This window comes from Equus asinus, chromosome X (assembly GCF_041296235.1).
Source record: "Equus asinus isolate D_3611 breed Donkey chromosome X, EquAss-T2T_v2, whole genome shotgun sequence".
Taxonomy (NCBI): domain Eukaryota; kingdom Metazoa; phylum Chordata; class Mammalia; order Perissodactyla; family Equidae; genus Equus; species Equus asinus.
In genome coordinates, this window is record NC_091820.1 from 19,729,188 (window position 1) to 19,756,950 (window position 27,763).

General features: G+C 39.7%; 1 protein-coding gene across 5 annotated transcripts in view; it reads left to right on the top strand.

The window, feature by feature from the left end:
* Nucleotides 1-27,763, top strand: part of POLA1 (DNA polymerase alpha 1, catalytic subunit) — a 286,920-nt gene that overhangs the window by 52,485 nt on the left and 206,672 nt on the right. For all 5 annotated transcript variants that reach the window (XM_014830262.3, XM_070502288.1, XM_070502286.1 and 2 more), the window contains exons 25-26: nucleotides 1,585-1,734; nucleotides 2,144-2,266. In XM_014830262.3, coding sequence (XP_014685748.1) covers nucleotides 1,585-1,734; nucleotides 2,144-2,266 — 273 coding nt within the window. The remainder of the gene's footprint in view (nucleotides 1-1,584; nucleotides 1,735-2,143; nucleotides 2,267-27,763) is intronic.

Below are 27,763 nucleotides of genomic sequence, written 5' to 3' on the forward strand. Positions count from 1 at the left end.
GGATTGGTTCCAGGACCCTCCTCAGATACTGAAACCTGCGGGTGCTTAAGTCCCTTACTTGGCCCTTCTGTATCCGTGGGTTTCACATCTGCGGATTCAACCAACTGCAGATCTGAAACATAGTACAGGCTCCACAGTTGACTGAATTCATGGATGTGGACCCTGTGGATACGGAGGGCTAACTATATTGGGTAGACATCCCCAAAAGGTAGTGACTGCATTCAATTAATAATATTCTTTGGGCTCTGTCCTGCTACTGTGTCAGCATTGTGATAATTATTATCCAGCACCCCTCCGCTGCCATGATTTTGTTTATCTGAGCTTTCCAGTTTGGATCCTGGATATATCATACAAGCGTTTCAGAGTCGAAAGGGACCTTAGAAGTCATCTAAGAAATATACATGTAGCAATTTATAGGTTCTATATCATTTTCCTGTACAGTACCTCATTTGGTCTTCAGAACAGCTAGTGCCACACAGCTAGTGGTGGTAGAACTGGGCATGGATTGTAAATTTCCTGATCCCAAATCCTTTCTGTTTACTTTTTATCTGACCTCCATAGTTGCTGTAAATAAATTGGAATGTGTACCAAGATCTCTTTAATAGGTTTGCTGTCATCATCTGCTATATTGAAAAACAATAGGTCCCTGTTACTATTGTAAGATCGTTCATTTGAAGATAGTGATCTTTATAAAATCAGATAACTTTGTAAAGGCAGGGTTGTCAAATGGCATTGACTTGACATACTTTAAGCCAAGAGGTTTATTTTTAATTCTGAACCTTTGAAAGGGCAAATGCACCTAACTTTTCTTTGCAGCCTGTGAATAGAATTAATGGAGGCTTGAGAGAAATGGTCTAATGCTTTCCTTGCTTTTTCCTGCTGTAAATTTTAATACAAGAAGACTGCTGGTTGCTTTTCTAAAATGTTGCTATTATTCTACCGATTGCAAAGCAATTTATAGATAAAAGGTACCACATAAATGCTAGGGAATATATATGTATTAATTTTTAGAAATGTTATGGCCTATTTAAATATGTGCCCCAAATTCCTAAAACAAATTTACTGATTTAGTATTTATACTTTTATTTTTAGTCTAAAATATTTATAATAATTTCTATGATTCTGTATAGCTTTAAAAATTCTGTCCCATTTTGTTTTGTAGTACACAAACCTAAAACAGTGGTTTAGCTGCTTTTTTTTTTTAATCCTAGAGGTCTCTCTTAGTGTTTTTATTTTAAAAACAATTTCCCCAAACATGTTGCTCCCTAATCTTGTTGAAGAGAAGAGAGGAGCATGTGTAAAAATTCATCCCTTTAAATGATATGTACATTTGTCAATAACTAGAGGAGTGGGAGATACTGAGAATGAAGGGCTGATAGAATTGGGAGAAGAGAGGGCAGTATTGACTTGTTCTGCAACATTCTCAGCTCTTTTTCTACCACCCATGCATTGTTGACCTTTACTTATATAAGAAAGTAGCTTTTCAAGATGTGATCATTAGGTAAAGCTCCCACAAAATATTATTTTAGAAATTTATTTCACAAAAGTTTGATTTGTCTGAAATTTCTGTTGTGTATTCATCAGGATGGAGAACAAGAACAGATCCCTGAGCTGCCAGATCCAAGCTTAGAAATGGGCATTTTGCCCAGAGAGATCCGGAAACTGGTGGAGCGGAGAAAACAAGTCAAACAGCTAATGAAACAGCAAGATTTAAATCCAGACCTTGTTCTTCAGGTATATGTTTTCACTAAGAGACATCTGAGTGACATCCTCAGCTTTTAGAATTTGATTATTTAGGAGTGATTTAAGCATGATGCTGTTAGCAAATGTGTGTGCTTATTTTAAGTTTCTGGGTAGGAATCTGTTCAAAAATACTAGAATGCCTCAGAATGTAAGGTACCTCTATCTGCCAAGCTGTATCTAAGCAAGATCCTTCTGACTTCTGGGAGCGTTGGAGTCTGTTTACTTGCTTCTGGGAGGTCAGGGAATCATGGATCTATGAGGACAGGTTGAGCGTGTTAAAAGTTTTTTCAGGGGTATTGAGGGTTTTTCCTTCTCATTGGTGATCTACAGAGACATCTAATGTAATGTTTAAGCATCTACCAATATTGTTGTTTGTCTTTCGTCCTTGTGTGGCCCGCAGTATGACATCCGACAGAAGGCTTTGAAGCTCACAGCAAACAGTATGTACGGCTGCCTGGGATTTTCCTACAGCAGATTTTATGCCAAACCACTGGCTGCTTTGGTGACATACAAAGGAAGGGAGGTAAATGGCGTAACATTCACATCTCTGAAAATGAGAGTATTTTTAAATATACATGTTATAGTGTGGGAGAGCCGAGTTTGTTACCTAGTTATACAGCTTCAAATACTCCTTTCTCAGGATAGATTTGAGACAGATAGGCTGTTAAATAAGGATCCACTCATTCATCCATAAAGGGTGTGTGTGTGTGTATATTTATTGAGCACCTCTTATGTGGCAGGCATTGTTCTAGGTACTGGGGATAGAGTGATGAACAAGACATAAAAGGGCCTTGCATCACGAGGCTCACATTCTACTTAGGGCAGGGGCTATGAAGGGGCATGTGGTGGGGACTTGGGGCAGGGAGAGGGTAGTTTGGGAAAACAGACTATAAGTGAGTGAATAAACATACAAGAAATAACTAAGAGAATATGATAGAAGTAAATATTGTACAGATAATTAAGAGGGTGGTGGGCTAGAGAATGTTAAGATGGCTTGTTTAGATTGGTCAGGAAAGGCTTCTTTAGGAGGAAAATGAATGAGACCTCCGTGTCATAAGGGAGTTAGTTTTTTTGCTGATATATTAGGTTGGAGTGTGAGGGAAAGGAAGAAATCAAGGAGGATGCCTCCATTTTTCTCTTATAGCTGGTTAGCTAGTAGAGCCATTTACTAAGATGGAAAAATGTGGGAGAGAGCAATTAAGAGTTCTATCTTGGCTGTGTTACCTCTGAGATTTGTAATAGATCTCTAGGCATGTTAAGTAGGTAGTTGGATGTAGAAGTCCACAATTCCAGGAATATATCAGGACTGGAATTACGTATTGAAAGTTATTGGCTTTAGAAAGGTGGCCCAGATACCACACAGATTTGAGGTGCTGTCACTTTGTAAACATAAGCTTCATCTGCCTTAGCACCATGTGCGTGAGTTTTTCTTAATTTGTAAAAGAATAGTTACGCTAGATATTAATTCCATTTGACTCCAGTGAACTATTGATCCCTGTCCATGGATTTAAGATTACTCAGTCTTAAGGAGATAGTTGGTGGTTATGGGCAGAATGCTCATATTGGGGGTCTTGACTCAGAATACTCTAGAGCAGGGGTTGGCAAACTATGATCCATGGGCCAAATCCAGCCTACCATCTATTTTTGTAAGTAAAATTTTATTGGGTCACAGCCGTGCTCATTTGATTATGTATCATCTATGGCTGCTTTTGCGTTACAACAGCAGAGTTGAATAGTTAAGACCGAGACTTTCATGGCCCACATACCTAAAATATTTACCCTCTGGCCCTTTTCACAGAGAAAAAAATTACTGATCGCTGCTTCAGAGTCTAGACCGGTGCTGTCCAATAGAACTTTGAGATGATAAAAATGTTCTCCATCTGCAATATCCAATATAGTAGCCGCTAGCTATGAGTGGCTACTGAGCACTTGCTATCTGGCTCATGCCAACTAGCTGAAGAACTAAATTTTGGGTTTTATTTAATAATAGTTAAAATAAATTTAACTTTAGCCACATGTGGCTAGTGGCTAATGTAGTAGACAGCACTGATGTAGCTGGCATGAAACAGGATGTTCAGAGCTGCTCTTCTGTTGGCGGCCCTGTCTTGGCTTAGGATGCAGTGAGGAGGGGCAAACCATGCATTGGACGCCAGTGACGTGTGAGAGCTTTCAGAGGCGTTATTTCATTAAAACCTCACAAGAATCCATTGATATAGATAGTATCGTTCCCATTTTGCAGATGGGGAACTAAACTCAAAGAGGTGATATATACCAAGTGACTATTTTGAGTTGGAATCCATGTCTTCCTGATTGTAAGGCTTTTACGACATAGGGGTTGTCTGCCCCATCTCAGAGTATCTTTCATGACTGTGCTTCTGCTTTATATTCTACCCCTTCTTCCTGAAAGAATGTCTTTCTCAATACTCATCTCAAGACTCAGGCCTTTGTTACATAAGAAGATATAGGTGTTTTAGGGGCTAGTTGAAGTAAGGGAAGGATGTTTTCAGTTTCTTAGGCTAAGTTTACTTTAAAATTATTTAAATTTTATTTCTGTATATGTATCCAGTGGCTTCTGATAGAATACCATCTTATTTTTGTATTAGGAAATGCACTCACTATGCCCCAACTGGGTGATAATACATGGGTTGACTATTGAGATTGGATCAAGGTTACTCTTAAGTTTCTCACGAGAGGCAATAGTTGACAATTTACTCCCTTGGAGAGTGCCTCTTGCTGTTGGGAAATCCCTGTTGTTACATTTTCTGCATTGGCTCAGAAATCCACAAGCTTAAAAGGGCACTGTTGATAATGATAAGCCCAAAATTTGTCCAATGATCTCCCCCACTCCTCTAATCCATTGTACTTTAAGGGCAATATTTTCGGTTAGCTGGATTTTTAATAGGGAGTTTCAACTCAATTTTTATTTTTCTGCTGTATAAAATATAACAGTAGCAAATCTTAATAAACTATAAAAAAAACCCCTGCTCTACCCACTGAAAAACAAAGAATTTCAGACAAACCTAGAAACAATCATATGTGATTTAAATTCTTGGTTTCTACTTTCCCCTTTGCTCCTTCCCACAAATAATAAATACGGCAACTGTGGAAAGTGGGCCTTTAAAGTAATGTGAGGTTAATGAGAAATAATAATTACACAGTTGCTCCCTGGAAATCTTATTCTAGAAGATTCAAAGCCACTTAACAGAAGTTATTTCTTAAAATAAAAATGATTGTTAAAGGGTTGGTGATAATTATTAACACTGGCGGATGGAAATATTCTATGTGATAATATGTCTTTGGGTTCACTAGCATTTTCCATATATGCTTTTAGGTCTTTGTGATTTCAAGCAGCTCTTGGTTATTAAAGAGGTAGGAGGAGTGAAGTGTAAAATGAGAATCAGTTTGCTGAGATTTTGGAATACCTTTGTGACTTATCAAACTGGTCTTTTTTGTAATAGGATAGAAGGGACAAAATAATATCGTAGCCTGAAGACCCTACAAGTTGTTTGCTTTTAAAGTCCTTGTAGGATAAATTAGATTAAGGTTCAAGTGGAAATTAGTGAGACAGAAACCTGGTAGCATGTCATGTGAAAAGATTGTAAAATTTTGCGTTTGAATATGGATTAATACACAGTCTGGGGAGGCCTTAAGTCCCCCTCCCTTTTTATTTTTAAGTCTATTTTGTGTGTGCTTAGTTTTGTTGGAATCATGCAGGTTTGGCTCTGGTGACCTAATAATTTCTGTAATCAAATGTATTATGGCTGCTAGAGTACTCAGAGTAATTACTAATTTGTACTTTTAAAAACAGGTTTATAATAAAAGTGCTAATAGTTGTGTCAAATGGACATCAATATTGTCTTTTCCCAGGTGTGATCTTTCACACTTAAACTCGTCTATGATTTTTAATTGCTCGGTGGTAGAGAATTAGTTAATGGTTAAGGAATTGTATGAGGGACCTCATAGCGTGCAAGTTATTTAAAAATAATGAAGTCAGTGTTTCCAGAGAAGTAATATGGAAACTGAGTTTACAGACACTGAAAGGTGAATCTATATAAATAGCATCTGTATTTGTGTCTGTTCTCAATGTATGTAGAGAGACATAAAAAAGATACTAGGCAAGTTGATAGCACTAAGTGGACATATATTTTAAACCACCAAGAAAACGGACTTGGTTGTCAAGTCACTGGTGTGGTAATTGAAGTGATTGTTCACTAGATGGCGATAGACACCCTGAGATCATTAATCAATTAAGGGTTTTATTCTGTGAACAATGATGAAGGCCATTTAGTAACACATATCTGTCCAAATTTTCGACTTTTTAAGATTTTGAAATTGTTAAAGAAAGGCTAACACTGGACCAAAGGATTGTAATAGTCTAATGTATTTAGTGTTTAAAATAATGATGGTTTTTGAATCCTAAGTTTTATTGATAAGAACAATCATTTAATGTATCATAGCAAGCTAATTTTTCTATCAAATAGCTGAATTCACACTTCTGGCCATGGGACTATAATACATGACTCCCTCAGTTACAATTATCAGGCTCATCTAAAGAGAATTGAAAGGATTTCAATCTATAATTTTGCCTCTTTGGATTTGTTGGGGTTTTTTGGAGGGATTTTAAACTTATTCTATACTTATAAGCATACTCATTGCATAATCCTTAGTGTAATAGTAATATTTGTCTTTGTGAAATAATTAGTACTTATTGGCATTAGTATTGTTTTATTTCTATACTCTTTCATTTCTGTGCCTTGAGAAACGATTTTTGGTCTGGATTTCTGATTGCATTTTGAAGTGAACATAGCTCTAACGGTTGGGTGTGGAGCCCAGGTGTTTTCAGTTTCTCACCCAGAAGGCTAAAATGAGTCTTTGCCAGCCTACTTGCCAACCAATTGTAGACTCCCTAGCTTTCAGTTGTGTTCGGAGCTGAAATTTGTGCATTTAGAACATGTATCTAAATCATTGCATGCAAACAATGCAGTCTGGGCAAGCCTTCCTGGGAGTCTCTTGGCGATTGGCTAACACCTGTAGAGAGCCCTTTGGAATGGCCCCTGGATGGAGGGCTATAGCTTTTGTTAGTGTCAGTGGCAAAAGAGAATGAATGACTATGGAAAATCTTATAATTAAGTGCTATGGGAGACTTTCATCGTTATCTGGAAATAAGCAAAAATTTCACTTTTCCAGTCTTTTTTCTTAAAAAGCTTAGTATTTAAAAATTTTTTTTTAACTTTTTATTGAGATTATGATAGTTTACAACCTTGTGAAATTTCAGTTGTACATTATTGTTGTGTCATCGTGTTGTAGGTGCACCACTTCACCCTTTGTGCCCACCCCTCACCCCTTCTTTCCCCTGGTAACCACTAATCTGTTCTCTTTGTCTACGTGTTTAATTTCCACGTATGAGTGGAGTCATACAGAGATTGTCTTTCTCTATCTGGCTTATTTCACTTAACATAATACCCTCCGTGTCCATCCAAGTTGTTGTGAATGGGATGATTTTATCCTTTTTATGGCTGAGTAGTATTCCATTGTGTGTGTGTATACACACACACCATATCTTCTTTATCCACTCATCAGTTGATGGGCACTTAGGTTGTTGCTTCCACGTCTTGGGTATTATAAATAATACTGCAGTGAACATAGGGGTGCATGGTTCTTTTGGATTTTCTGATTTCAAGTTCTTTGGATAGATACCCAGTAGTGGGATGACTGGGTCATATGGTATTTCTGTTTTTAACTTTTTGAGAAATCTCCATGCTGTTTTCCATAGTGGCTACACCAGTTTGCATTCCCACCAGCAGTGTATGAGGGTTCCCCTTTCTCCACAACCTCTCCAGCATTTGTTACTTTTTGTTTTGGTTATTTTAGCCATTCTAACAGATGTAAGGTGATATCTTAGTGTAGTTTTGATTTAAAAGTCTAGTTTTTTTAAAAAAAAAACTAAATGCAGTAAGCTATGATAGAGACAACTAAAAACCCTTCCCCACCCTCTCTCATTTCTTTCTCTTCTTCCTCGAGGTAACTGCCCTCTCAGGGTTAGTTTTGTCCTTTTTGTCCATGGTTTTTTGCTTTTACAACAAACATGTGGACCTATACATGTGGTACATTAAAAGTTGTTACCATTTATGTGTTATGCTACATAATTTTTTGCTGTTTGCCAAAAATGTAAGGGAAAAACCCTACTCTGTATACCACTTTTTAAGTATATCCATGTAGATACATTTTTAGATTTGATTTACTCATGTTACCTATTTATAATATTTCAGTGAATAAATATAGCATAGCATGTTTTTTATTCTCACAGTGTCCAGGTTTTTAGGTTTCCAAGTTTTTACTTGTTTTAGTTTTTTGCTATTACAAACAGTGCTACAGTAGACAGTGCCACATGTGTAAGAGTTTCTTTAGTGTATTACTAGGAGTGGAATTTGCACATTGCACAAGCAGTATATGATACTTTATTGATAAATGCAATCATTTAATTTATCACAGCCAGCTAATTCTTTCAAATAGCTGAATTCATATTGGTGGCCATAGGGCTACAAAACATGACCCCCACAGTCATAGATAGTACCAGAGGTTAATCTAAAGAGAATTGGAAATGATTCTGACATAAAATTTTGCTTCTGAATTTGTTGTTTATTTTTCTGTTGAGGGGTTTTAAACTTGCTATATACTTGTAAACATACCTGTTGCATAATTCTTAGTGTTCCACATCCTTGTCAGCACTTATTATCAGAATTTTTAGTTTTTTGCCAGTCCCATAAGTGTGAAATGGTATCTCATTGTGATTTTTATTTGCATTTCTTAAGAATTAGTTAAGTTGAGCATCTTTTCATTTGTTTTAACTTCAGTTTTCTTGTGTGAATTGCCTGTATACACATGTGTGTCCTATTTCGTTGGGTTGTATGTCTCTTAGTATTTCTTCTTAGGTATTCAAAGGCTAATCCTTGTTTGGTCATTTGTGTTGCAGATATCTTTTAGTCTGTGGCTTATCCTTTATTTGTGGTCTTTGTGCAGAAGTTTTTTATTTTAATGCCAAATAGATTTTTTTGTACAGTATGTGGTTTTTAGGTCTTTAATCCTTTTGGAAATTATTTTTAGGGATGGTATAAGTTAGGGATCTAATTGTATTTATCTCTTTGCTTCCTTGTGGAGTTGTTGAACCTGTTCCTCTATTCCAGAGGTCAAAAAACTATGACCTGCAGGCTAACTCCCATCCACAGACTTTTTTTTGTAAATAAAATTTTGTTGGGACACAGCCACACCTGTTTGTCTATGGCTGCATTTGTGCTCTGCTACAAAGGCAGAGTTGATTAGTTGCTACAGAGACTGACCTGCAAAGACTAAAATGTGTACTTTCTGGCCCTTTACAGAGAAAGTTTGTGGACCTCTGGTCTAAAAGAGTCATGTGTAATAGAAAAGTCACTTTTGTTTCTAACAGTCTCAGTCATAGGAGGTGAAAGTAGAGGAAATTACACTGAAAGTAGTAAGAAGGAAGGAAAACAATCTTTTGGACATCTAAAAAATACAGATTTTGAAGTTTTACTTGTTTTTAGATTATTTGAGAACTTCTCTCAACTCAAGTAGAGCAAAGAGAATCCGCTGAAGTTGTATGCAACATTTTGTGTGTCTGTACATATATGTACTTTTTTGGGGGAGAGGGCAAATAGCATTTAAGAGATTCTAAAAGGGGACTGTGATGCAAAAATGGTAAAGAACTGCTGGTTCTTACATTTCATTTCAACTCTCTTCTTCTGTAGGTTGAGGGGAAACTTTAGCCTTAAAAATGTATGCTTTTGTCGCCTAAAACATGGCAGTGTGAAGAATTTTCTTGCCAGACCAGACCCATGGAAACTGTGTGGGTGGTAGGAGGGAAGAGTTCTAATTCTGTCTTCAGAATTTTAATAGCCACCATTAAGACTACTTTTAACTTCAGCTGACCTACTAACATTTTGATTTTTTTTTTTTTACTATAAGAAGAGAATTTCTTTTAAGGGTAAAATGAAGGTTTATTATATTTTTGCAGAATATGTTTTATGTTTAAAAAAAAAGAGCAGTATCCTTTTTCAGTGATCACAGATTACCACTTTTGAAGTTTTTACATTATAAAATTCTAAGCCAGAGAAACTTTTTATTGTATTTCAGAGATGTTTGGGTTCTAAATTCTTTGCAGTTATTCAAAACTGATAACACATGCTGTTCAGCTTTGTTAATTCACATCTACTAATTCAGAATTTGTGGTAATTCAGATGGAATGAGTTGAAATTCTTTTTTTTTTTCTCTCCAAGGCCCCAGTATGTCCTAGTTGTAGGTCATTCTAGTTCTTCTATGTGGGATGCTGCCACGGCATGGCTTGATGAGCGGTGCATAGGTCTGCGCCCAGGATCCGAACCGGTGAACCCCAGGCCACCAAAGCGGAGCATGTGAACTTAACCACTTGGCTACGGGGCTGGCCCCATTGAAATTCTTAACAGTACAAATTAATAGTTGTATTAGAGCCTAGGTTCTTTTCATATACCTTTGAATTCTATAGAAACACCTATTTCCAATCAAGTATATTTCTATATACTTGAAAACTCTGACACAACATTTCTTTTAAAATGCCAAAACTTGAGACTTTTAAAAATAAATTCAGAATGACCTTATCCTTTTTTCTTAAAAGTCGGAAACTAGCATCTCCAAGATGCCTGAACATCCACCTCTGTGTGCTCTTTTGGGTTTTGGGTATGGAAAGGTATACGCTTAGGAGGACATAAGGCAATTGATGTTAGAGGTAGCTGGGAAGAGAGAGACGAGGTCAAGTTCTGCTTGTGCAACAGGCGGGTGTCTGCGAGCATCAGAGAAGAGAGCTTCAACAAGGAAATATTTGCGTGCTTTCTTGTCCATCCATTTGCATTTACTGAAGTTTTGGGTGGTTACCTCATCTTTGTCTTACCTGAGCTTTCGGGAATCCAGGGAAGGGCTCATTTGCCCAGATAATACAAGTCTTTGTCAAGAAAGAGTACCCCGTACCCCTCCTACACACACGTGGTATCACCAGGCATGAGCGGCAATGACGGGTGGTCCTGGGGCTGTGGGCTGGCCCTCCCCATCTTTAAGAATCTCCTTAGTACTAATCTTAAAAGTGCCAGGGTTTTTTTTCGTTAAGTAAGGTGGAATTTCCTTATTCTCAATCTAAATTAATTCCTTTTTTTAACCCACACATTGGATGTTGTACTACTAGAATCAGAATGGGTCTGCATAAACTAGTATGAATACTTAAAATTTTTCTCTTTAACAAAAAACAAAAGAAAAGCCTGCAGCCTCAGATTGTTTCTATATCCTCCAATCGCCGTTTCCGTTCAGTTTGTCAGGGATCACGTTTGTTCCACCCAGCACCTAGCCCTGTGCCTCGCAGAGTGGATATGCTTGTTTGCCGTAACTCTGGGGTCATGCTGGCCTAGTAGTTTGCACAGTAACAGATGGGTGGATGTGGAGGAGGTGTATTTTTTAAATGAGCATCTTGCTGTGTAAGCCTATTTTGAGTTTGTAAGAATGGCCTGGATACTCAGAACAAGAAAAAGGATACTTTGTACACTTTTACTAGGCACTCTCATTTGAGAAGGCTGGGATGGCATTTTTGCCTGAATATTTTGTGTTTAATTACTGAAACCTCTGGGAATGTGGCTAAGGATGAAGAGATAAATACTATCAGAGTGACCCTGTGTCAGTGCTGCTTATCTCTGGTGAGACAGATTAAGTTTCATTACTCTGACTTGAATAACATAAACTGAGTCCTGGAAATTTCTTCCTTTCTTCCCAGCCCTCACCAGAATGACTTTCTGTTAACCCAACTCATCCCTCTTTCTACATATGTGAACATTTTATGTAAACCTGTTTGGGTATATGTTTCTTTTTCACAAGCTGCCTATTATTTGACAGGTGTCCTAAAGCTCCTTGCTTTGGCAATGAACCAAGATGACAGAGCAGTAATGATTTTGAAAGTGCCATTTCCTCCTTGTTAAGAGACAAAAAGAAAAGTGTGAAGTTATTAGCCACTATTCACCAGTGGCATAGAAATTGGCATAAGGTTTAATTGTCTGGTTCTGCAGTCAGTCTGCATAGGTAATTTCCTGGATAATACTACTCTTAAGGAAAGGAGAAAATATCATATATCTTTACTTTTTTTCTCCCACATCTTTTTTTCCCCTCTTTTCACAAATTGCAGATATACATGAATTGAAGAGAAAAGATCACTAGAAAACCAAAATATTGACCTTTTCTTTGGTTTCTCCTTTCCTCATCTGCCCAGGTAATAGATTTATGGGTGATCTGGTTGCGCTTGGAAGCCTTGCAGGTTTCCCATCCCCCAAATGGATCAGCTGCCCCAGTGTTTGAATCTGATGGTGTACAAGCCATCACCGCACTGTCTGCTTCCTTTAGCTGTGCTGGATACGTTTATCACTAATTGCAAGAACCTGCTTTCGGCAGCCTGCACAGTCTGGTAGCTTGAGCATACTCTTCACAACAGTTCAGTCAGGCTCTTTAAAGACACATCCATCTCAAATTTAAAAACAGAACAAGCTGGTTGGGTTTATTATGGCTCAGGACTCGTTAACCGAGGGAAGACTAATAGAATTAGTGCCTTCTGTTTGTGTTTCATCATTTCAGTAGGCAGCGTGAGCCTGTGTCAATTTGCCATATCATAAATACTGTGTTAAATTACAGTGGGCTGAGTTTGGTAAGTTGTGGGAGTTTTGGAAGGCGGGCAGAAGAAGGGCTTTATGTATGTGTGTATGTGTTAAGAAGCTGTTTGATTTTAAGCCAGGGATTCCTGAGCCCTGTAGTCATCGTTTTAGAGATCTTGTACCTACTTTGAAATGTAGTGCCAGTGTCGGGTTGTACAGCTGTCCTTGTTTCCTTTTTATTACTAATTTTTGTGGTTGAACTGGTTTGTGTCCCTTTTAAACTTGAATGTATGAGAGTCTCACAATTTAAAATTTTTCTTTGAAAATTCCCTCCCTCTTTTAAAAAACAAAATGAAGTAAAATGTAACTGAGGTGAAGCTCTACTTGCATTTTTAAAAGAACAACAAAGCCTGAATGATTTCTAGAAATGGTATATGTGTGGTATTTGGAATTACTAAATCTTCTTTACAGGTTTGGGTTTAGTTTGCTATGAGCTATTTTTATTGGCTTTGTTGTTTTATATTTAACAAAAGAATTGCCATTTCGAGGCTAGTGATGAGATTTTTTGCCTTGGGGCTAAGAGTTGAGTGGAGATGGGAGTGGAGGAAAGATATTAGGTTTCTGTCATAATTTGGAGTGTCAGACATTTGGCTATATTTGTTTCAGGGGCTTTTCGCCCCTGCTGACTTAACCACAGATTGTATTTTCAGCCCTGTGCAGGGTTGTGGTGTGCCTTCCACAGGCGGGGAGGGGGAGGGTTGAGGAGGGGGCACTTGGGGAAAGGAATAAGCTCATGGGCTATTAATAATGTGCATTGTTCTTAAGGCCACATGCAATATTTCTGTGCTCTGGCCAAGAGGGTAGGGTGTATGTTCTATTTAAGTTGGACTGCATGGCATGATGCGATGGACAGCTGATAATAGAATCACAGGGAGAATCCGGGTATTTCTTTAATGGTGTTCTGACGGGACAGAAAAAATAACTTGTTTTCAGAAGATTGGCCTAGAGTGAGTGCATATATTTAATTCAATTACTGATTCTTGCCTCATAGCCAGAAATTCTTTAAGTAATATTTGCTGAGTGTGTACCATGGAGGGAAATGGAGACAAATGACATTGCTTGTGACCTGCAGGCTTGAGACGAATGCGTTCGGTAACGATTCCAGTAAAACTAGAGCTACAGCTCAGGAGGTCAAACTTGTGATTACTTACTAGTAAACAAGAGAAAGGATCTTTTGTTGGCATAAAAAACAAGCAGAAAAGTGTGAGTATGTGCTGGAGAAAGCCTGGACTGGAAACCAAGGGTGCCACACTCACCCACTCGCTTGTTTGCTTTGTATGGCTTTGAGCAAGTCAGTCATTCTGAGCCTCTGTTTTCACTTGCCAGAGGGTGCTGGATGACAGTGATTACTGTTAGGCTCCCGTTATGAAGCACCTTAACGTAGGAAAGCCTGTATACTATTGTTTCACATAACAACCCAGAGGAAGGATTTGTGTAAGGTGCCGAGCCCCTACCAGGTGTCGGGCATGGTGTTGGTGTGTTGGGGAAACTGGTAAATTTAAGTGTTCAAGGACCTTGCCCTCATGGAGTTTTCAGTCTGATAATTGAAAGCCACTAAGCAAATACTCAAATGAATAATCATGTCATTCCAAAAGAAAGTAAGTGCTAAGAAAAGGAATGGGAATTTATGAGTGCTGGTAACAAAGGCCCTCTGAAGAATCAGAGCACCTAGACTGAGGAATCAGTTTCCTGAGCCTATGGCACTTGAGCTAAGATCTGAAAAGTGTGTGCTGGAGTTAACTAGCTAAAGGTTTGCAGGGATAAGCATTCCAGGGTGAGGGATAACGTGCAGGGGTCCTGTGGTGGGTGGAAGTGTTATGTGGTCAAGGAACTGAGGGAAGGCTGCTATAGCTGGAGTGTAGAAAGGAAGGGAAGAGTGATGGAGGGTGAGCCTGGAGAGGTGGCAGGAGTCATACTATGCAGGCCTTGCAGGCCGTGCTGAACAAGGGGCAGACATTAATGGGTTCTGTGTGGGGGTGGAAGGATTGGTTCCCATTTGCATTTTGAGAAGATCACTCTGGCTGAGTGAGTTGGAGGGGTCAGAGTGGATGAGGGGAACAAATTGGTAGGCTCTTATTAAAGTATTCCAGGCAAGTGATGGTGGTGGCTTGCCTGGTGTGATGGCAGTCAGGGGAGGGAGAAGGATATAGACATGAGAGATGTAAGAGAAAAAAACCAACCAAGCCTTGTGATAGCTTGGATGTAGGGCTTAGGATGGGGAAAGTATCAAGGACAACTTCTGTGTGACTAGTTCAGATAGATGGATGGGGTCCCTCTCACTGAGTTGAAGAGCACTGGAAGATGACCAGATTTGGGGCTGGGGGAGGGAAAGATGAACAGTTTGATCTTGGACATCTTAGTTTTGAGGTGGCACCATAAATTTGCAAGTCATTGGTGTATTGAGGTAAATTAAGCCATGGGCTTGGATGAGATTACTTTAGGAGAGTGGGGAGAGTGGAAAGAGCAGTGGGTGTAGGGCCTAGTCTGAAGGATCCCTCGCATTGAATGGCCTGGTGGAGGAAGATGGACTTTAAAAGTTGGCTGTAGAAGAGCCACTAGAGAAGGAGAAAAGTGGGAACACGTGGTCTTGTGGAAGCCACTGAAGAGTGTTTCAGGGAGGTGGTGGGTGACTGTCAGAAAGAGGCACTGACAATAGTTTCGAGAAATTTCTGTTGAATTTTGTGACATGGATATGATCATTGACTTCAGCTGGTGCTCTTTGAGTGTAGGGATGGTGGCGAGCGGAATTGCCGTAGGTAGATAGTGTAATTCTCCCCAGTTTATAGATGAAGGATTTCAGGCATGGAGAAATAGCTTGTAAAACACCTCGACTAAATGGCAGACCTGGAATCGAGGCCTAGGCCTGGGGGCTTTGCACTCCTTGCCCTTACCATTCTACCTACCACCTCCAGCCCACTGGCTTCCCGGGTGAGTGCCAGGTAAGCATGGCTGGTTCTGTTTCTCCCTGGGCTGGTGATCCACTGACTGATTACTCAACCTCTCAGCCTCATCATTTTTAATAATGGTAACTACCCAACGGGGTTGTTGGGAGAATTAAATGAGATAATGTGTGTTAATGCCGTGACACAATATTTGATACATAATAAGCACTCAGTAAATGTTAGCTGAAAACTAAATACCTTATGTTGTCATGTCTGCCCTCTCTTCAGAGCCTTTCTTACCCTTTCTACATTTTTCTCTCACTTGAGTGCTTAAAATCTACTCTAATAAGGCCAATTAGTATACTGTTTGTCAAATTATTTTCTGATTTGTGTTTTTACTTTGCCATTTCTTCTGCTTTTCGTACTTTGTCCACCTACACCACTAATTTCTGTGCTGTCTCTTTCAGTCTTCCTCAAAATTCACTTTCCCTGACTGATTTAACCTGACTTTCCTTACTCTTTAACTTAATGACCTCAGCTTATATTCACGTTCATTTACTCTTAGGAGTTTGATGAGTTTGTTCGTTTAGTTTTACTAAATAGATTCAGGGGCCCAGAGTGTTTTTTCATGCCCTTCAGGGGCATCTAGTAGTGGGCACAAAATGGCAAACACCAAGTGTTTTTATAATATGTAAGAAATAGTTGTCTTTCTTATCACTTCTTACCCCAGTCCTAAGCTCCAGTTATTAGTAAATCCTGCCAACCTTTCCTTCAAAATCTGCAGATTCATCTGTTTCTCTCCATTGCCACTGCCACCCCCTCCTTAGCTCAGAGCACGGTCGTCACTGGTCAGGGTCGCCATGACAGCCTGCTTTGGTGTCTCCCCTTCTACTCTTGCTCCCTCGAATCCATTCTCCACACAGCAGGTAATCTATATTTTTAAACTGTGATTGTGTCACATCATTTAGAGCGGCTTCCCAGCTCGGTTCCCCCTGTCCTCCAAGGTCCTATGTGATTCGCCTCCCCTCTCCAGTTGCCTTTTGTGTTACCAGCCTGCTGCCCTCGCTACCCCTGATTTGCTGCAGCCCCATGGGCCACTGTTTTCTTTTAGTTCTGTACGCCCAGGCAGTTCTATCCCTCCATGGGGCCCTGGCGCATCTGGGCCCCTCTGCCTGGAATGTGCCTCCCCAGGCTTGGTGCAGGGTTGCATTTTCTCTCTCTTCAAGTGTCAGCTTTATGGCAACTTCTTGCTGAGGCCTTGCCTGACTCCTCTACCTAAGTAGGCCCATCCAATCCACCTCCATCTCCCATTTTTAAATTAAAAAAATATGTTTTCTTTTTTCCCATTATTTTTTATAGAATAAAATAACATATCCATGTAACCATCTCCCAGAACTAATACATGTTGAGATTTTTTCATAATTGCTTCAGATTTTCTTTAAATAACAGCAAGCCTTCCAGATAGTCCTCTATGTGCCCTTCCCTGGTCTCCTTCCCTCTCCAGAGGCAACTACAATTGTGAAGGCGCTATGTGTCTTTCTCTTTTGTATGCTTTTCTGACCTGTGAGTGTGCCCATTTAATTTTTGTAAATATATATCATATTTGAATTTGCAGCTTGCTTTTTTCTCCCAGCATTGTATTTTTGAACTATGTCTGTGTTGATCTGATGTAGCTCTGATCTTCATTTGAACTGCTCTATAGTATTGCATCATGTGAATATTCTTCAATTTATTTTTCCATTTCTCTAGTGATGGTCATTTAGGTTGTTGGCATTTCACCGTTATGAAACATAGATGTTCCTGTACTTGTCTCTTTGTACACACATGCAGGAGTTTTCTCTCTCAGACCTTTTCTTGCTCCACACCCTGTTTTGTTCCCATTTTGGCATTCATCATTTTGTACTCACTGACTTACTTATTTGTGTGTTTATAGTCATCTTCCTTATCAGACTCTGAGCTGTATTAGGGTAGGGAGTTTGTTTTACTCACCCCTAGACACACAGCGCGTAGCTTGGACCTTGCACACAGTAGGTACTTGGTTGATATTTGTTGCATTAATTCAGCTACCTGCTTTCCTTCTGTCTTGTATACTTCATCTCTTTGCTTTTTGAACTTTGGTTTTCAAATTTTCGAAGAAAGGTGAAGAATGATGAAATGAGTTGCCAAATCCTGTGGGTAGTGACTGCAGGTGATGAGGTAAATCTGCATAGAAAGGAGCTGAAGAGAAATAAAGCTGTAAATAACTTGCTTTGGATTATACCCTTTTTCATCTCAAAATTTGGAGGTAAAAGATGACTTAAACTAGTTTTGGTTATTAAAGGAGCTGTGGTCTCTTTCCTCATCTGTAGCATTGTTTATTACTATAGAATTTTGGAGGGGCAGGGGGATTTTGTATTTATTTTCTAAAATCATTTTATTCAAATATTAGAAAATAAAGAACTACTATCCAATGTTTGTTTATTTTTGGAGTAGGACTTGTGATAGGCATAGGAGACATAGGCCAAAAATAAAGAGATGAGAGGAAATCGGACTCTTGATCTTTAAAGCATGATTATGTAAATCAGTTGATTTTTTTTAAGATTGGCACCTGAGCTAGCAGCTGTTGCCAATCTTTTTTGTTTTTCCTGCTTTTTCTCTCCAAATCTCCCCAGTACCTAGTTGTATACTTTAGTTGTGGGTCCTTCTAGGTGTGGCATGTGGGACGCTGCCTCAGCATGGTTTGACGAGCAGTGCCATGTCTGCGCCCAGGATCCGAACCAGCGAAACCCTGGGCTGCCGAAGCGGAGCGTGCAAACTTAACCCCTTGGCCGGCCCCATAAATCAATTAATTTTTAAAACTCATTTTTGTTAGAGTCCCTGAATCAGCGCATGTGTTCAGTGCTTTCTGTTTGTTTTTTGAAACTGTTAAATGTTCCCTCACCATCGCAGACTGAATTCACGTGTAGAGAGGGAAGACAAACTCGTAGGAGCAAACAGATTGGCCTGCACCCCTCTGCTAGTCCTAAAATAGAGGTGGCTGCTGTAATCACACTTTGGGTCTCCTTTCCAGTACAGGGCATCTCATTTTATCTTCTAGGAGCCTGTGCAAGCCATTTGCTGATAAATTGAATCACTGTAAATTATATTTGGTGACATCTATTAGAAGGAAAAAAATACAGCTATAGTTACCTAATTTATTCTTTTTAGATTATATTGGTTCTCCCCTCCCCTACTCAGTTCATTGTGGCATATGTGACTGGTCCTTGACTTAGGTTGGGTAGCAGTTCTTATGAACTTCCGAAGAGAGTTAGGATTTGGTCTTTCCCCTCTGCAAGTAAATGGTAAATAATTAGATACACAGTTCAATTAGAGATAATAATAATAGCTAAGATATATTAAGCATTTAATGCTTGCCAGACACTGTTCCAAGTACTTATACTAACATCAAAACCCTACTGCAACATATAAGCAGAGTTTAAAAAATGGTTTTTCAGTTGTATAAAATGTAGGAGTCATGTTATTGTGAGGTTAATGAAAAATAGTGTTTTTCAGTTTGTTTTCTAGTTAGTGTGTGTGTTGGGGGGTGGCATGGAGGAGAAAATGTTTTCATTTATTAGATGTATAGAAATGTATTGAACTGAGAGAATCTAAATGTCAGGAGCTAGTTATTTCCTAACATCCTGCCTGCTCCTCATCTACCCCCTGGCTAAAAGCTTTAGCCCGTTCCTGTAAATGGGGCTGAGTGGAGGATGGGAACCAATCCTCAATCAAGTTAGATCTGAATTTGCCTGATTGTGGGGCAGGTTAGCATGGGGTTTCATGCTCTGATCTCCATTTTGTAGATGAGAGAACTGAAGTAGGAGAGTGTCAGTAACTTGCCCAAGGTCACAGGGCTAGTGAATAACGGACCCATAATTCAAATCCAGGCAGTCTGAGCTTTCTTAACCGCCCCAGTGGGCGTTGCCTATGTTTTGTGAGAGTTTGTCTATGCAACAGGCATCATGAGATGGAAAAAAATAGGTTTATGTCTTCACAGTTCTTGGAGCCATTTTTGTTTGAGCGGATGTATGCCAGTTAGCATGTGTCATTCTGGGTTGGTTAGTATTTGCTGCCACTTTCTGGAGTTTCCAAGAGCATTGATTGTCTTTTTACTCCCTCAATCTTTTGACACTAGCCATAAGGGAATTTGAATGGTCATAATTAACGAGGCCCTAGGATAGAATTCTTAAGGAGGAGGGTCCGGTGATGATGCAGGGATGGAGGGAGAGGGATGAAGAGGAATGCTTGCTTCTCTCGTAAGTGTGTTGTGGAATAAATGGTGGTGGTGCAGTCCACCACAGCTGAAACTGGGGTGGTTGTGGAGCATTCCTAATGGCGCTCAGCGCGTTACAATGGTGAAGGGCGTAGAGTGTGTGCCATGGCAGAATAAACAAATAGATCCAGAAAATGTATTCAGTAATCTTTGCTTGATGAGCAGAAGCTAGCGGTTGTTTAAAACAAATGAAGGGGATAAAAACTCCCGTAACTTTTATTTACCAATCAGATTGCAAAGGAAAAAATAGCCTATTTTTAGACAGGCTCCAATTATGCTAAGCCTTGAAGATATTGAAACAGTCTGACACAAAAGAGTGTGGTGACGCAAGTTTGTGTGGTGAAATTCCAAGACATTCAGTGACTTTTTAGGATTCTGCACAGTGAATATTAAGCTCCTAAAGTGTTTGTTGCCCGGAAACAGTGCTTTCTTCTTTTACATGCAGTGTAATGAAGTGAACCTGTGTTGTAATTTGTTTCCTGCAAGGAAAAGGGAGAATTAGCACACGTCGTCTCTCCCTGCATCCTATCTTTGGCCTCTTGTGTGTTATTTTATTTGCTGAAGCCACCAAGTCACGCTATTGCTAATACTACATACCGCCTCCTATTTTAGTCACTCTAATTTTTCTTTATGTTCCACACAATGAGAGTTTCCAGTTTTTCAATTTTATATTGTAGATTTGGCAAAATGGGGAGGCTGCTTTTTCCTGCTGTTCTTTTTTCATTCTGTGTAAGAATGACCCTTAGCTATTCTGCTCCTGTTCGTTCTTAATCGTGTCAGGTGACATCTTTCCTTGGAACTAATTACTTTGGGGGATTTAAGTGAAATGTGTGCTGGCACAGGGCTTCATTAGCTGGGTTAGTGGAAGTTGGCCGTTGGTGCTGTCCAGTCTCACGTTGCCTTTCCATTTACAGGTTTGGTAATGGGCTTCTGAGTTTTTGTTCTGCTGCCTGTAGTTGTCTTCCTGAAAATGAAGCTGGGGTGCACAGTGCTCAAGTGATGGAAAGTATAAATCTTCCTTCCAAGGCAACATGTTTTCTTACTCCCTGAATCCTGCTTTAGCTTGGGTCCTAAGGAATCTACTTCCTGGAGTCAGGAGCGCTGCCATCTTCTGTTTAGCCTCAGAGTTTTCTTTTTCAGAGCGGTCACCGGAAGCCCTAAATATGGGAAGGCAGAAGGAAAGACCTATCAAACCCAAGACGCCAAAGTTGCAAGCTTCTGGCATTGGTGGTTTATGGAAGGCTTTGATGAAATGGGGAGGGAATGGGTTGTGAAGGAGATAAAAGAGCTCCACATTAGATTCAGACTGAAGTGTGTTGGTGTGACCTGTGGAATAGCTGAAAACATAAAATAGGAATCAGGTGATTGATAAGGACAGCCTGGTTGGATGAAGTGGAAGCTAGGAAATGTCTCTGGCTGGATGCCTGCTATCCACATACAGTACTTACTCTATTTCATTTAATCTCCCGCAACCCTGCGGGTAGGGGATATTGTCCCTTTTTATAGATGAGGAAAAAGTCTTGAAGGGATTACGTAAATTGCCAAGGTCTCTTTACTTGTAAGTGGCTAAAATGAATATGGCTTCTTACATCTGTGCCACTCTTCTGAAATACAGGAAACACAGACACCAACAATGTTTATCTTCTTATCCTTGGTAAGTAAAATACTGGGTGGTACAATCACTGAAAAGGCTGTAATAGCTTTTTGTTACTATACTTCAGTAGAGAGTTCTTTCTTAAAATTGTAAATGGGCCAAATTCAGTTCAGTTGTGTGACCTACTGTGTGCCAGGCGCAGTATTGAGTCCTGGGGATACAAGGGTGAGTAAGACCATGGTCTCTGATTGTAGTCTGAGTTGAGAGTGGGGTGGAGGGAAGGGAAAGACATTGACCTGTAAACTAATTCTATACCATATGAATAAGATATGTTTAAAGAAAGGAGGAATGATGGACATTACCTGGGGGTTAGAGAATGATATCCATGTCCATAGAATAATTCCTACGGTCAGTTCCATTGATTCTTTGGTCATTGCTAGGATTTGCCCAGAGAGATGTGGGATGCTGTTTTTGTAGGGGTGAAGTCCAAGAAGAACCGTATGATGTTGTTACAGCCTTGGGGACCTTTCTTTTCTAGCTAGAGGTCTATAGTCATGAGGGTTACAAAATTTTTTGGTTTTAGTGAGTGAAGAATCTTCCATTTCTATAGCCATTAAACTTTTCTTAATTTTAAACTCTCCTCAGCTGCACCTCTCCTCTCTCCCTTCTCTGACCAGGGAGGGAGGAGGGGTTTCTAATTCTAGCTCAGCACATAACTGGCACTCACTAAAAATATTTTGCCATGAGGCAACAGAACTTGAAATCTTCCTGTGATTAATTCATAGTGATCTTTTCGGAAGGAGCGAGAAGGGGATTAGTTTTTGTTGGATAAAAAGCTTTCTCCTCAACCCTCAACAACTATAACAAGTATTTTAGATAAATTAAGTGCGAATCAAAGCCCAAGCTAAGTGAAAAAATATTTCAGAAGTTGTGTTCTTTTGTAAATTCCATCTCCCAGCCAGATGCATTACATCTCAGCCCAGAATGCTGAAGGTACTTGTGATTCCCAGCACCGGGCCTCACCCTTGATACATGCTCAGTGAAGAATAATGTGACTGTGAAGTGACTACTGGTAATCTCTGAGGAATCTGGATAACAGGTGTTCTGGAGTCTGCCAGACTTGGAGACCACCTCCCCTTCCTGGAACAAAGTGATCTTCAGGTCTTTTTGGTCATAATAAGATGAGCATCTTTAGGAGGATGTTAAGAATCAAAGATCAGTCAGAATGTTTTGCACACTCTCAATTCTCTAGTAAACTCAGTATAAGCAGGCCTTGGACATTGCCCTTGACCTGATGGTGGGATTCTTTAGCACCTCATACAATAAAAGGTGGTGAACCTTTCAGTGCTTTTTTCAGGCAGAAATAATATGGTCATTGAGTCATAATTCTTCTAATTTGGGATGCAAATTACACATAAGCGTGTCAGGATTTTCTTGAGGGTTTCAGTCTAGAAGACCGAAGACAGTGTTGATTCTGTTTTCTAAAAGGTGAACTCTAGAAAGTTTCAGACTAGTGAGCTACACAGTACTCTTCTAGCAAAAATTACTAAGCAGTTGTTTTTCAGCGTTTTATGGCAATCACCAAAGATCTGTATTGGTTCACCAAGAACAGGTAGTATTGTTAATTTTGTTTCTCCTTCTAGGCTTAATGTTAGGTTGAACCGCATGAAAGCACTAATTTTGAAAATCAGAAGGAGTTGAATATCAGCAATTTCATATGCTTCATCCTCAGTTTTTATTGTTTTTTCTGATTATAAAATTAATACAACATCACTGTAGCACACTTAGGAAATACAGAAAAATAAAATTTACTTGTAATCTGACAATCCCTTTTTATGCATTTTTTCTATCTTTCCCCATATGATGTTCACAAGAATACTATTTTTAAAAAATGTAATTTAGAGGCCAGCCCGGTGGCCGAGTGGTTAAGTTCGCGTGCTCCGCTGCAGCGGCCCAGGGTTCGGATCCTGGGCGCGGACATGGCACTGCTCGTCAGGTCATGTTGAGGCGGCATCCCACATGCCACAACTAGAAGGACCCACAACTAAGATATACAACTATGTACGGGGGGTTTGGGGAGACAAAGCAGAAAAAAAAAAAGATTGGCAACGGTTGTTAGCTCAGGTGCCAAGCTTTAAAAAAAAACAAAAAACGTAATTTAGATTATAGTTCATTCTCACAGCTATCTGGCTATTTATATTGAATCTATCATAAGCATTTCTCTGTAATTAGATATTTATAGAAACTGAATTTTTACTATTAGGATTTCAGCAGGTAGTTGTCACATAATTTATTTATTCATGTCCCTATTTTAGGACATTCATGTTGTTTCTAGTGGTTTACGATCATAAATAGTGCTGTGGTAAACATCTCCATGAATCTTGGTCCACATCTCTGATTATTTCCTTAGGATAAATTGTCAAGTGTGGAGTTTCTAGGCTAAAGGATGTGAAATCTTAAAACATATTTCCAAATTGCTTACCGTAGAGGATGTGTCTTTTATGCTCCTGTCAGCAATGTACTAGAGAGCCTACCATACTACAGCGTTGTTGCCACAATTAGCTATTACTTCTAAAGCCAACAGAAGAAACAGGATAGCCCAATTTTATTTTTCTGTCTTTGATAGGTTGTGGGTGTGGGGTTTTTGGGGTTTTTTTTGGTGAGGAAGATTGGCCCTGAGCTAACATCTGTTGCCAGTCTTCTCTATTTTTGTACATGGGATGCTGCCACAGCATGACTTGATGAGCAGTGTGTAGGTCCACGCCCAGGATGCGAACCCCAGGCCGCCGAAGTAGAGCGTGCAAACTTAACCACTACACCACTGGGCTGACCCCCTTTTCTACTAAAGAAGATCATATGATTTGATTTTATCACAGGACCTGACAAAATTTCTCATGTTATCATTATGGTCCAGTCAAACCAGTGTGAACTGAATGCAAACAGAATTGGGGGATCTCTAGTTTGCCAAACAACTATACCCTAGAGAGGTTTTATTAGTGGGTTATTGTCAACTGGTAGGGACACTTCTATTATTAGTGGTGAGGCTCAGTGACCCTGTCCTGACTAACATCGCTTGTAGAAATTTTGATGAAAACAACATACATTTAGGAAATTTGCAGGCATGTCACAAAGTTGAGAAGGTTGGCTGTTGGTTCTTTTCTACCAGACTGTGGGCTCTTTAAGCACTGGAGCCAGAGTATGGAAAGCATTCCTTCTGGAATCAGCTGTGTGGCCTTTCGCAAAGTTACCTAACCTCTCTGTGCCTCACTTTCACCTATAAAACAGAAATCAACAGAATACTTACTTAATATGTTTGTTTGGAAGATTAAATGAATTAAGTATAAAGCACTGAGAATAGTTCCTGGCCCTTAAAAGGTTAGCTGCTGCTATTGTTGTTGTTAATCCTTTTCTCGCTTAAATGGCAGGTAACATACTTTTTTTTTTTTTAAAGATGGGCACCTGAGTTAACAACTGTTGCCAATCTTTTTTTTCTTTGCTTTTTCTCCCCAAATCCCCCTGGTACACAGTTGTATATATTTTAGTTCTGGGTCCTTCTAGTTGTGGCATGTGGGACGCCGCCTCAGCATGGCCTGACGAGCGACGCCATGGCCGCGCCCAGGATCCAAACTGGCAAAACCCTGGGCTGCCGGAGCAGAGTGCACGCACTTAACCACTCGGCCACGGGGCCGGCCCCTGGTAACATACTTCTTAAATGAATGAATGGATGATAGAATCAACATCATAAACACTTTGTAGGCAGGTAGACTGGGCCCATACTGCAAATGAAATGTAATGGACAAGTCTTTCGTTTATGTTTTATGATATTAGACTGTCATGTAAAGAAAAGGTTGAGATTATCCTCTACAGTTCCAGAAAGAAAAGATGTGGTTAATTGATGGAAATTAGCAATAAGGGACTTTCTACTAATTAGCTCTACTAAGCAGTGGAGTTGCCCTTTCAGGTAGTAGAAGAATCCAGACAGAAGCTTTCAGACCATTACAAGTATATAATAGAAAAGAGGATCAGAGGTTAGACTAGATGCCCTCTAAAGTCCCTTCCAACTCTAGGCCGGTTCTGTGATTCGGAGTGGAATATGTAGGATTATTGTAAAACATGCAGTAAGGCCCTATGAGTGCATCTTTGGAAGGGTTGATGCTGCTAATCCGTGCCCATCCCTGCCCTCCCTGCTTTAGCTTCTTTCACCTGTTGCATGTCGGCCTGGCAGTGGCCCATTCTTCAGCTTGATGTGGTCTTACAGCCTTGCTTGGCGTCCCAGGCTGCCCTCTCCTCAGCAGCAATGCCCAGGGGGCAAGTGTTTGAAACGAGGGCTCCTTTGTCATAAACATAAAGAAAATCAAAGGAAAATCGTTCCTTGCAAAATGTGTCTCATAACTGTTTAAAAAACCAAGCAGAAGGTTTTGTCCATGCTGGATGTGCTCTTGTTGTAGCTCTATAAGGGGTAGAGGGTGGGCTTCATCTTTTGCTCAGAAGTTCTGGGCTCTGGGTTTCTGTACCTGCCTGGTGTCTCCTGTAAGTGTAGCATCAATATTCTACTCCCCTGGGAGGGGTCACTGAGCCCCCACTGTCATACGTTCTATGTGGGCGTATATACCTTGGGCTGAGATGATTTTTCTGTCATTATGAATTCTGATTCCTTGCCCTTAAGCTATTTAAAGGCTAAAAAGCTATTTAAAGCTTCCAAATAAAGTTTGAATGCTGACTTGGGAGCCCAAGCACTTGCTTGCTTTCTTAGGGTTCTTTGCCAGATGATTTCTGACATGTCTTGTCATTGTTTTGTGCTGCTCTCCCCATTTGTAATATTTGGAGCATTGGCTTTTTGCCACACTTGTCAAGGATTTATGGGAGTTAATGACATGTAGTATATAAAGTACTTTGAGATTCTTTCATGCAACTTGGTATTATCTTGAAAGCAAGAGGTTTAACTGTTCATTTGTTAGATAACTAGTGAGATTTTAAACAGATGTAATCACACCATGTCTGCTATTTAATGTATTAGGTAATATGCACAAACTTTGACTGCTTAAATTTTAAATGAAGTGGCATTTTTTTTTCTTTCTTCTGTTTATAAAACCTATTATTAGAGAACGCCTTGGAAAAATTGGGTCAAGGTCCTGAAACAGTTTTCAGTCTGTGTTTTTTAATGTTCTAGTTTGCCATTAGTTTTGCAGTCTGGTGATCGACAGCTGAAGTGAAGAACTCATGGCATCACGGTGTTTTGCTGTTGGTACCAGTGTGTGTCTGTAGCTTGCATTACAGAGGCACTAACCCAGGTCCCTGCTGTGCAATGCGTGGCCCACAGGGTTGCTGCTCTGTGTGCCAGGTGGGTTAATATGTTTTACAGAAAGCATCTGTGGAATTTTACAGTGGATATTCTTTCATAGCCATATTAGTTTTACCCCTTTTGAACAGTATCGGTTTACTAGCCAGAATCTAGAGCATGCAAATGCATCATCAGAGTGATTTGAAACAGTGATGTACACATAGGGAGTGAACTTTATGGGCATGGTTCTGATGCTTTCAAGGCCTAGGGTCTCGTTGCATGTATTTTGAGCTAGAGTGTTAAGCCTAGTGCCTTAAGAAGGCTTTGCTTTTCCTTTTAATCTTTAGAATTTATAAAACCAACAGCTTTGTAGCTTTCCGTAGGAGGATTGTGCATAGTGCCTGAAGGTCCTTGGAATATAGAAGCCATAGAGATTAATAGATCTGGGTTTACTCTTGTCTTTGTGTTATGTGCACAGTGTAGAACTCTGCAAAATAAAATGAGAATAATAGATGTGGAATATATATAAGATTTTTTAGAAGATTACTAAACGTTAGATTTCTAGACTCATTTAGACTGAAAGGACTCTTAGTCCAACTTCTTCATTTTACAGATGAAAAAATGAAAGTCCATAGGGTCCTGATGAGCCAGAATCAGGACTGATGTAAAACTTGGGTTTTCCTTCCCAAGCCAGAGCTGATTGGGTCTCACCTTTCTGATAACTGCTGTAGAACACCAGCATTTAGAAAATACTGCATTGTCGTGTAAGAAAATGACTTTACCAGTAAAACAGCGCTGTTGTCGAATCCCATAGTCCAAGCAGGTTTTATCATTTGTATTAAGTAACTTCAGCTGTTCCATAGTCTTCGGAAAGTCTGAGCTGACTATATTTATTTTGTCCACCTTTTACCCAGTTAACAGAATGCTTACTCTCTTATTGCCACTTAAAAGTCATCTGGAAGACTCATGCTGACAATGTAATGCACGGTGAAGGAAGGGGGTAAAGTAGGAAAACATAATTATTGCACGCGCAGTCTTTTTAAAGTCTCTTTTCTCTTCCCTCCTCTATCTTTTCCCCAGCCTAGTTGGGTGGATCTGGTTTGTGTAGCTTTTTTCCCCCCTTTTCTTTTCCTAAATTGGGTAAGAGCTGCAAAACTATTCAGGAGAAGCTGTAAACTATAGTAAAGCATGTGAAAAGACAGTAGTTTGTACCTTTCTCAACCCTGTTATAGATCTGTGGGT